Source organism: Trichosurus vulpecula, chromosome 2 (assembly GCF_011100635.1).
Source record: "Trichosurus vulpecula isolate mTriVul1 chromosome 2, mTriVul1.pri, whole genome shotgun sequence".
In the NCBI taxonomy this organism is placed as follows: domain Eukaryota; kingdom Metazoa; phylum Chordata; class Mammalia; order Diprotodontia; family Phalangeridae; genus Trichosurus; species Trichosurus vulpecula.
The window spans coordinates 141614529-141626740 of record NC_050574.1 but is presented as its reverse complement, the minus strand read 5'-3'; the positions used below and the strand labels follow the sequence as shown (position 1 = coordinate 141626740).

General features: G+C 35.8%; 1 protein-coding gene across 1 annotated transcript in view; it reads left to right on the top strand.

Annotated features, from left to right (window-relative positions):
- GRIA4 (glutamate ionotropic receptor AMPA type subunit 4) overlaps positions 1-12212 on the top strand; it is a 160904-nt gene that overhangs the window by 95399 nt on the left and 53293 nt on the right. The window contains 1 exon segment of the mRNA XM_036743956.1: positions 7086-7333. Within this exon segment, the coding sequence (XP_036599851.1) occupies positions 7086-7333 (248 nt within the window).

The following is a 12212-nucleotide window of genomic DNA, read 5'->3' as shown; positions in this document are numbered from 1 at the left end:
AATAATTGGTCAACCAGAGATCCAACTTTGTATACACAAAAGAATAATTGACTGAATCACACATTTTTCATTATACTGTTGTATTGTATTACCTAAAACCTTTCAATTCATGAGAAGTTTTTTTTTCTGAATTTCCCACACACAATAAATGTGATCATTAGGTATTACGTTAAATAGTCCATTAATATTCTGCTATTGAAGTTAGGCATAACAGCCTAAATTTTTACTTACTAACATTCTTCATGGTAACAACGCTTTATTAGCATTAGGTACATGTTTAGCACAATTTCAGCTCTGCGGAAGGCATGAATTTTGTCAAATCACAGGTTTTTTGTAAATGGTTCTGAAGTTGTGTGCATTCTCCTTGAAATGAAAATGAAAATAAATTTCAATTTGATTGACAAAGAAAAAGGTCCAAGACAATGTTATTATAAACTTTGGAATGATCAAAGTGGGAAATTTTATTTTATTTTATTCTTATCTGGAAGAAGTAAAAGTAAAGCAGTTCACAGTCCACAGGAGCTGTTGCTAAAAATAAATAAGTGAATTAATGGACACGTACATATAATGGATAAGGCTATTGCCTGGATTTGCAGAACATACACATTTTTTTCTCTAAGTAGATTTAAGTTGGAAAACTTCTTAGTGAACATAGATGTGCATAAAAATTCCAGGTTCTGAAACATCTAAATTACATCTCATCAGAAAAATAAAAAGCATGGATTTTACACAATGGATCTCTCTCTCTCTCTCTCTCTCTCTCTCTCTCTCTCTCTCTCTCTCCCTTTCTCTCTCTCTCTCCCTCCCTCCCTCCCTACAGACTGGCACTGCTTTCAATGAGCCATTTGTCAGCTTGATTGAGGAGACTGAAGTGTATTTTTCTATTCATCACAAATATTTTCTCATAAGAACATAGTAATATTGCATTTATTTACTCCACTATTCTGCCCCTGGCAATGACCTATACCCAGCACTTCAGCAATTCTGCACTTATAATCAATATTAGGTCAGGGTGATAAATTGCTTCTGAATCCACCAATGAGTTTTTGTCCCTAACATGAGACTTGTATGTATTATGTTATTTTTATCCCTGTTAGTAGAACTGTAGAGGCACTTGGCAATGGTTTATACTTGTCAGGAAAAAATGATACCTTTAACAGTTACAGTGCTTATACATCATTATTCTCACTGTGCTTGAATAAATTGAATTTTTAGATGTAGTTGACTTCTAGTTTAGATTTGAAGAAATGACATTAGTTACCAGTGAAATGACAAAGAGGCAGATAGTATATAGTCACTGCTCAGAATGTTATTTTAAGTTTCTTACGTGCAGGAGCCCTTAGTAGAACTTATGTCCTTCTCTACAATGCACTGGAAGAAGAAAACACATTGCAAGATATTCATGGGATGATTAATCAATCGGTAAACATTTATTAAGTGACTACTACATTTCAGACGCTATCAGAGCCACTGGAATTAAGAATTTTGTATGAAATTAGGATCATAGATTTATAGGTGGAAGGGATCTTCAAGGTTTGCTCTTGTTCTGCAGTCTCCATTCCTCAATCTCTAAACTCTCTGTCAAGCCACAGAAGGCTCCTCACCCTGGAAATTCCCTCTATCCCTGGACTTCTCCCACTGGAAGTACTCTCTGCTCTTGAGGCTTCTTCTTCTGATTATCTGATCCTTCCCAGAAACACTATTTGAAAAAAATCCCCAGGAATGTCTTCATTCCTCTCCAGACTCTGTTCTTACCACCACCCCCACCTCCTTTTCAGCTCCCTTTTTGTTGTCTTCCCCCATTAGGAAGTATGCTCCTTGAAGGCAGAAACTATCTTTCTTCGTGTATTTTTACTCCCAGTGCTGAGCCCAGAGCTTGGCACATCGTAAATGCTTGTTGACTTGACTTCTAATCCAACTGCTTCCTATTTATTTGATATTTTCTAGTAAGAACATGGCTTGCAAATGACATACTTCTCACAATCATAAAAGATATAGTAAAGTGGTTAAAGCTTAAATATGTCCCTTTAAAATAACAAAATTCATAGTACCAGAGTATAATTTTCCACACTTTGGCCTTTTAATTTGACAGAGATGGTAAATAAAATCTAGGCTTGACTCTACTCAAATCTGTTTAATTGCTTTCTGATTCAAAGAAATATTGACTGTTACATCTGTCACTGTGTATGAATGTCAGCAGCAGAAAAGTCTATTTCTGGTATTTTGAAATTTTGATGTATTGTCTCATTGATGTGGCTACTTTCTGCAGCAAGGCAGATCACAATCCATCCCTACCTACCCATCTTGTATGACTCTTGCTCAAGTTTTATAAATCCTTCATAGGGGTCCACCCAGCATAAGAGAACTCTTGACTTTGAATCCATACCAATGAAGCCTGAAGATATGCCTAGGTTATCGCTGGCTATTTCCACCTTCTTTTCTGGTCATACAATGCTCCAACAATATCCATTATTCTCCTTCTTTCCCATAATTCTTTCTTAGTGATGTGGTACAGCCTACTCACACCCATAATGCTACTTTTTGTTACTCTTTGAGTAACTTTCTAATTCTTCAGAGACTGAGGGATTACATGACTCATAATGATGCAGCATCAGGAGAAGGCTATTGGTTTGGAGGTGGAGAAGGTTTGAATTTTTTAAGCTCATCTTTTGTTTCAAGGAGAAGCTTAGGTCATTAAATACCTTCTGAATAGTTGGAGAATTTAAGGCTTAAGTATAAGCAGTTTCCTTGTATTGCCTAGAATCTTGTGTCCATAATAAAATAAACCTATTTGGAGTTTTGTTGTTTTTTTAATCCATGGACAAGCATCTATTGAGTACTTACTCTGTGCTAGATACTTTTCTAGGTTCAAGAGTTCTGGAATATACAAAAATATAGACTTTCCCTGCTATATGTAAGGAAATTATGTTCTTTATTATCAGATACAGCTTTATTACTTGCAACTCTTCTTTAATAGATATTAAAAACATAAATATCGGATAGTTATTTTCAATTGCTCAAAACAGAGACATAGCTGTTTAATCCAACCACTGATATTTGCTTGGCCTATCTCCCCTCCTTCAGCATCAGGAATTGGTTTTATATATATATATATATATACACATATATATGTGATAAGCTTCAGACAGACCCCATAGGCACAGATCTTGAAGGTACAAAAGGCTCAATACTTGAGCAATTTCCAAGTTTGTTGTGTCTGCTGAAATGCTTCATCATTTTTTTCTGCTTCCATTCAGCATTATTTTTAATCTGATTCTTATTATTCTAACATATCAGATAGTGACCTTCTTGCAGTCCTGGATAAAGCCCAGAGAAAACTGCAATGCTTCCCTTCTGACTTCTGGTCTCGATCCTGCTTTTTTTCAAGTTAGAGTAAAGGTGAAGAAAAGCAGTGCAACATCTCCTACCCATCTGGATTGGTAGAAATTTGGTCCAATCCTGTTGCTCTGAAGCTGAGTGGTTCCACTGCTAGTGATACTGCCTTCAATGAAATGTTTATACTTTCTTTTCTTTTCAAGGGTAATCCACATTTCACAACTTAGTCTTCACTTGCCATTTTTTAGCCAATTTTCACTAACCAATTTCCATTAAGAACTGGGTTCTTTAAACCATTAAACCTTCATCTTGTTTTAAAGGAGCTGAATCTCTTCTTGCATTTGTGTACATAATATACATTTTAAGCAAATGTTACAACATACTCTTCTTTACTTTGAAATTGATTAGGGAGTTTTTAAATGTATAAAAGTGGCATATAAGTGAACATTTTTGCCTTTAAAAGAATATTTTGCCTTTTTTCAATAGTGTAATATATTCTTTAGTAGACTATATTTATATGTTATTTCTTAATGAGTTGTCTCAAAAGTATATTCAATTTTAATCTTCCTCCAAATCTCAATTCAGCTAAGAGACATACCTTAATGGACTATTTTTAAGTGCTTAGAAAATTGCCTAAGAATTGGCATAGATCTATGATTTAATGCTGTTTTCCCCTTTAAAAAAGTTCATTGAGTTCCTTTAAAATGCATAAGTCTATTTAAAATCATTCCCAAACAAATTGTCTTTATCATTCTTTCTCCCCTGTAGACTGGGTTGGCTCTATGCTTCTGTTAAAACAAAAACACCTTTTCTGGCCATATTGAGGGCAGATACAAACAAATGGGCTAGAGAGGAGTGATGATACAAATATATAAATATCTGCTACCTAGAAGGTAAAATTATTCAGGGATGGAGAGTGAGGTTCCTTGGCAGCACCTTTAATAGCCTAGGGATGGAAAGCACAGTGGTGGGGTACCAAATCTTGTATCAGAGATTTATCATTGCAGAATTATTATCCACACTGATACTGTCTATAGAACATCAAAGAAGGCAAAAGTCCATATCCTGATCATCATAGTGAACCTGTCACCTTCATAAACCTTCCTCCTCAAACTCCAAATCAAGCTAGTTGCAATTAGGGGAGCAAAATCCCATTTTGCTGACACACTCACTTTTATTGTATTTCACATGTTGGGTACAGATATACTCTGTTATCCCAGAAAACAGAAGAGAATGAAGAGGTCCAGCAGGATAACTTGTTCATCTTTGGGGAAGCTACACCGCAAAATTAGGAAAATCAGCACTGATGTGGAAATTTCCTGTTGAACAACTCCCCTCTCAATTATCAGCTTTTCTAAGGGCCCCATGGGCATACTCTAGTTTGCAAGCAATTAGAAGCAATTTAATAAGTCCTACCATGTTCCAAAGTCTGTACTTGCTGTAAGGAATATAAAAACATAAGAGAAAGAGGCCTTGTCTTCAAAGGGCTTACATTCTTTGAAGACTGACTCCATATGCATATATAAGTATATACAACCTGAAAGAGTTTGATTTTCCCAGAGGATTGGAATGAATGTATGTCATCCAAAGTCTCTACTAAACTAGAGAAATGGAGGGACCCTGGCTAAGGGCAGGGACAAAAGCTCCTCTTTCAATTGAGTGTTTAGTTCGTAGGATTTTATGCTTTTATCCTACCATGAGAACTCTGAGGTGGGTGTTGCATCCCTTTCTTTATCTGTGTAGATTATAATATCTACTCTTGACCTGTCATGTCCCACATTTTCCTTGTGTCTTGAGCCATTTTCCAAATGCCAACTAAGGAGTAGATATTTATAAGACACAGTGAATTATCAAGGAGTCATATTCATATTAGTTATCTGCACTTGGAGTCCCAAACCTGAACCTCTCTCTCCATGGACAACTGTATACATATTGTTATTATTGCTAGTTTGCATTTATGTGGCATTTTAGAGTTCATAAGAGAAAGAAGGGTCATAAAATTCACATTTAACTTACAAGATTACTTTGATCCCAAAAGTATACCTCTTTGTGTCAGTTGTTTAGAATATCTGTAGGTCCTTTAAGAAACCCTTTCTATTTGACCACATCCAATTCGACAAATATTTATTAAACATTTACCATATAAAAAGTTCTGGAGAGGCCACCAACAAATTTATCTAACTAATGACAGGAAAGAAAGTATATTTAGATAGCCTTGGCCTTATGAGTGAATTTAAATCTGAATGGAGTTTCTCAACAATTTCAGATATAAATCTAGATCCAAAATGTCATAGGTTATTATTGAAAGAGTGCTGTGAAGCCAAATATAAATCTGCTTGTCCCCATGTATTATCAAACAAGATTCAAGGTTTTCTAATATTAGAAAATCTGCATGCAGATGAAATATCAGATGTTTAGTTCAGATACCAGGAAATAATTTAGATGATTTAAGTAATTTTAGTGGATGAAATGATATCCAAATGAGCTTCCCTATGAAAAAGTCACAAAAGCAAACCTGTTTCTTAGCTGAAGTAAATAAGCTTGGAACTGCTTGCTGTCATAAAACAGGAACTTAATGAAATAAGGATCATTTCTGTATATTGTCTAGAAATTTTGATTTTCTTTTTGCCCCTATCTAAAACATAAAATTTCTGTTCATTGTTTTATTCTTCTGAATGGATTTATGGTTTGCAGGCTACCATTGATGTCTCCTATTTTGTGGCTCTATGATTATTCTATGAATTTACCCTCTTTTAAATATTACTAATGTAAGCAACCATCATCAAAACTTTGAGAAAAAAAAAGTTGAGTATCATTTCCACTAGTAAACAACTTTAGTATTAAAAAACATTTTTAGAAAGCTTAAAGCAAGTAATTTATTATGTATTTGAATTTTAATGTGATTTGGTTATAAAAATATGATGCAAATTGGCTAATAATATTCAGAATCTTCTACATTTAGAATATCATGTTCCATTTTAACTAATAAAGAGTAGTAATTAGTGTAACATGGGTACTGTGAACATATTGAGCTCTTGCATCAAATATTATTTTAAACTCATAGGAGCATGAATTTCTGTAATATAATAGAAAGCACACTGGCCTTGGAGTCAGAGGATGTGGGTTCTGTGAACTCAAATGTCACATCTCTTCCTTGAGCCTTTGTTTCTTCATCTCTAAAATGAGGATATTGAACTAGTTGAATTTTAAGGTATCTTTCAGTCCTTAGTCTTTGGTCCTATGATCTCCTATCCTACTGAGAAACAGAACACAGTTATTGTTATTCAGTTGTTTGAGTCAAGTCCTGCTCTTCATGACCCTGCTAGAGTTTTCTTGGCAAAGATACAGGAATGGTTTGCCATATCCTTCTCCAGCTCATTTTATAGATGAGGAAACTGAGGCAAACAGTGTTAAATGACTTGCCCAGGGTCACCCAGATAGTAAATGTCTGAAGCCAGATTTGAATTCAGGAAGATGAATCTTCCTGACTCCAGACCCAGCACTCTATCCACTGCACCACCTAGCATAGTATCATATCTCAATCATTTCTCTTAAACATCCTTTTTAAATAGATTCCCAATTTTAAACTATACAGGAGAGTTCATAGAACTGGAGAAGACTGATATTATTTAGCAAACTGGAGTCAGGGGGATACAATTGAAGGGAAATGAGATAATATATTTTAATCACTAAGTCAATGTTAATATTTTATTCCTTCCAACATTAAATTTTATTTTTATTTCCTCCAGAGATCAAAAATAGCTGTCTATGAAAAGATGTGGACCTACATGAAATCAGCCGAGCCTTCAGTGTTCACTAGGACTACAGCTGAGGGAGTAGCACGTGTCCGCAAGTCCAAGGGAAAATTTGCCTTCCTCCTGGAGTCTACTATGAATGAATACATTGAACAGCGAAAGCCATGTGACACCATGAAAGTTGGAGGAAATCTGGATTCGAAAGGCTATGGAGTAGCAACGCCTAAGGGTTCCTCATTAAGGTGGGTGGAATAGTATAACAATATAACATGTGTTGTTATAGTATTCCACCTTCCCTGATGTCCCTGATAGAATTCTTTTGTTTTGTGTGTGAACATGGTATGTTATTTTTTTTTCTTTTCCTCCATTTCATATTTTTGGTCAACAAACAGGTAACTGTTTTTAACTTTAGAATGACTAACTTTAGAATTGACGTAAATCTTTCAAGGCCATATAAAAATCAACGTGGTTTTACACTAGCTGCTTCTAGTTGGCCTAAAACTCAGGTAAAACCTAATTTTATATTTCACTGACATGTATAGACATGAAATTTGGTACTATCATTGTTATAGTAACAATTTTATACCTTTTTTTAAATTGTTGGTTAATGATCCATGGTTGCTAGTTTCTGATTCAGAAGTTGCTTCTTAAAGCACTAAATAGCCAACCTCTCTTACCAATGAACCAGTGTTCCATTTCAGTGTTTTGGTACATTTGTGGCATCTTCTTATTTTAGCTTTACCTGAGGTTGTTTCAGAGTAAACATGCATTTACGAATGTAGGTGAACTCTCAATAGATGGAAGGAAAGTAGGCTCTGATTCCATAGGTCTTACTCCAGTCACACTCCCACAAATTTTGATGGGAGTATGGTATAAGTAAGACCACTAGAATCCAGCCTCATGATTATTCCCAAATAACCTCAAAATATTTAGGGTTTAATCTCAAAGAAATGATCTATAGGCACAGCTTTGTTGCATAATAATCAAAATCGAAAGTAAGAATTTCATTCTTAAGCAACAGTATTAAAATCTGTTCTTTCTATCCTTTCCATCTTGGATGTTGAAATTCCCATCATGGTAAAGGAGGCAGATTTCCCCATCTTCTGTAGGCACTGATGGCTGCTGAGGAGTTGTGGAGATCATCACATTTGGATCAGATTTAAGACAGAAACAGAACTGGAGATTAGGAAGTAATTGCACCACTTGGTCTCCATCTGAATATTGGTACTTCATTTGCCAGTATTGCATGAATCTAACAGATTCAGAGCAAAAACTAAGAGAAAAATCAATGTTTTTAATAATAAAACTAAAAAAGAAAATGGATTAGTGTTACTAGTCAGACACTGGGACAGTGCCATTGCCTAATCTCAAAGGAAAACACCATTATATCATTTTCAATGGCTGTTAACATACTAGATGAAACAAAATACTATTATCAGAAAGGACTTTATGCTATTAGAAATTTTTTCATTCTTATTTTGTTTCCAGAGTTAATTCATTGTCGATAGGGAATAACCCATATGGAAACTTCCTCCACCAATACAGATCAGCAACTTTCCTATATCTTATACTCTTACAGAGTTGCTTGGAGCATTGAGAGGCTAAGTGACTTGCTCATGGTTATACAGCCAGAATATCACAGAGACAGGACTTTGATACAGGTCTTTCTTACTTCAGGACTCTCTCTACTACTACCTCTCACTGCTAGGAATAACTTCCTTAATTGATAACTTTAAAGTATTTACATTATATAAAGAGATATTTCTAGTAGAACATGGTATGATACACTAAAAAAGGAGGAAATAGAACAAAACCACCAGTTGTGAGGGAATATAGAAGATGTGCAGACATAGCCTTTGGCAATTCTTTAGCTCTGACTCAATTTATGAGAAATTATAGTGGCTCTAGAAGTGTGTCAGAAAATAATCCATCACAGAATTCATCCCAAATGGAAGGAATTACCAATATTTCATCCATTCAGAAAATTATATACACATACTAAACATGATTATTTTCTCTAAATGAGCAGTCCTAACTTGGGGGTGATCTATTTTGTAGTTCATGGACCTAAAGTTGGAGATGGCATTCAATGGGACCTGGTACCACCTCTCTATCAAGAGGATAGTTACAAGTGTAGAAGGGTAAAGAAGGGAGGAAGGAAGGAAGGAAGGAAGGAAGGAAGGAAGGAAGGAAGGAAGGAAAGAAGGAAGGAAGGAAGGAAGGAAGGAAGGAAGGAAGGAAGGAAGGAAGGAAGGAAGGAAGGAAGGAAGGAAAGGGGTAAAGATAAAGAATATGTTGATGGTAAGACTTTCTATATATAGAATGCTTTACAATTTAGAAAGCACTTGCATATATATTATCTCACTGATACATGGATCAATTTCTTTTTTTAAATGAGCATTAATTGCCTTATTCTTTCTGTTTCTACTGATGAAAGTCAAACTCCAAGGACTGAATTTGGCCCTCAAATGTGGTTGTGCCTGACTCCCATTAATGACAACCAAATTTGGTCTTAAATGTGCCACTTTGTCAAATCCCACACTACAGGGATTGTTTTGGGGAGAAGCTGAAGAGCTTCTTCTGTATAGAGCTGTATAATAATGAGCCAGTGGGTTCTCCCTCTTTCCTGTCCTTCTTTTGGCCTTGTTAATGAGGTAATTGTTAGGCACAGCTTCCTGGAGGCAGAATTTGTTTATGTGCTTTGTTTTATATACACGCCACAATTTCCTGAGCAAGCTGGACTTTGCATACCAAAACTTCAGTCATCTCATCGTGCCTTTTAGAATCTCACAAGGGCTATAGAGGCCAAGTAGCTTTCACCTGCCCCTGTTTTTCAGGGGCATGAATTCATATTCTGTTGAGATTCTACTTTAATTAGAAAGAAAAAATAATCTAAGGGCAGAATAAATAATCATTTTGTACATAGATGGTAAAGCTTTCACATACTGACAAGCTGCTTGAGGCTCCTGGTGGCAAGCTCCTGGAGGGTCATCCTGCAGCTAGGATGCCAGAATGAATTGGGACCATTCTTTCCTTACTAGTCCAGCTGAGACCAAGCCTGTTGCCCTGTGGTGCCAAGCTTTTTAACTAGAGCTTTGTTTGCCCAGTATCATTCATTTTTTAGTGAACTCTCTGTTAGTTTTTCCATTGTCTGTAGGTCCAAATGTTAGACATTCTTTTAGAAATCCAAACAAAGATTGCTTTCTCAAAAATCTTGCTGCTTTAATTCATTGAGCAGCAAAGTGACTCCCTCCACTTCCTCTTCCACCACCCCCCCCAAGCCTAAAAAGTATTCTTTCCGTCTTTGTAGGCTTATCCAGAAGGCAAAAAGAAATGACTGGCAAGTAGTAACCTGCTTCTAATGTTCTGTGAGGTATTAAAATCTCTAAACTTCTCTGTTACTGGAAAATGAACCAGAATAAATGTCACATGGAAGGGGAGGAAAAGAATACAGAATAAAAATGAAAAGTCAATACCTGAGCCTTTCTTTGGTAGAATTTTATTTTCCAAATAGGCAAGAGTTATCACAGATATCAAGTCTGGTTACTATTTCAATAGTGCTTTAAAAAATAGTAGAGCTGTCAAGGATGACTAGTATCTACCTTTATGGCTTAGACAAGTAAAGAAGATAGTATCCATGCAATTCAATATGTGTATTACTGTGTTTTGATATGCAAGTATTAAAGATACTGAGTGATTGCTACTAATTTGCATCTTTACCCATTTTGCAAGAGACCAATGGGCAATCCCTGATGGCTACTGGCAATAAAGTCATAGAGCTAGAGCTAGCAGGGTCTTTGAAGTCTTCTAGTTCAATACCTTCAGATGAGGAAACTGATACTCAAAGAAGTTAAAGGACTTACTGCAGGTCACACAGGTGGAAACTGGTAGCATAAGGGTTTAAACTTCTTTCAAATTCACTTCAATCAGTTATTAAGCATTCACTACATTCCCGGCATTGTGCTCAGTTCTAAGGATCTAAAGAAAAAGCAAAAATAGTCCCTTCCCTCAAGAATCTTAATTCTAGAAGGAGAGAGAACATGTATGTGCCTAAAGACATAAAAGATACATGTAGATAGAATGTGACCTTGAAGGAGAAGGCACCAGTAGCTGAAAGCATTAGGAAAGGTCTCCTGAAGAAGGTAGGATTGTAACTGAGCCTTGAAGGAAACTAGGAATTTGTACAGTTGTGGGGAGGAGGGTGAGCATTCCAGTACAGGAAGCAACCAATGCAAAGGCAAAGAAACAGGAGGAGGAGCATCATGTATGAGAAACAGGTGACAATCTGTATATTACATGGAAAGAGTACTGGCGGAACTTGGATTGTGACAAGTAAGAAGCAGATTGCCAGGTATGTTAAAGTTATTAAACTTATCATTTGAGAAAACTAAGCCTGCAGAGAGGGAAAGTCTAGAAGAATGTGTACACTGAAACTGTAAATGTCAGAAGGTTGAAATAAACTGAGACAGAAAAGTCAGAGGCCACAAAACTTTTCCCCCGAGGTTATCTCCTAAAGAAATATATGAGCCTTCTGCCCTTGCCTCAGGAAGATGGGGGTTTTCTTTTAAACTGTATTGAGAGACTGTCTTGACTTTAGAATATCTCATGAGCCTACTTTATATGAAAGCGATCTGGCCTCTCTGAAACAGAAACCTTCAACTCATTCTTTATTTAATATGATTTATCACCCAAAATCAATTGACTACTCAGATGATAAGCATTAATAGTATGTGGCATTATTTTAAAACTTTCAGTTTTTTAAGTGTTTTTTTTAATTGTCAGTAAAAGCATACCCATAGCAAGTAAAAGAAACAAGAAAAAGGAAAAATAGAGGCTATTTCTAATTTAATGTCATTTAAGAAATGGAGTAATCTCTTATAAGCTGTCATATTTTGAGTAATAATTGTCTGATTTTTATTCTCATAAGTATTATTACCTGCTAAATCAAAATATCTCTCATAAGGAAATTCATAGTATTCTGAAGTCTGTACATAACTCCAAGAAAGAAAAGGGACATACTTGGAATTTTTCCCTGGTCCAGGGGAAATTTCCAGACTTGACTCACAACCAACCACTTGCTCTTAATCTCCTGCATTTGAGGCCAAGTGCATTATTCCAGCT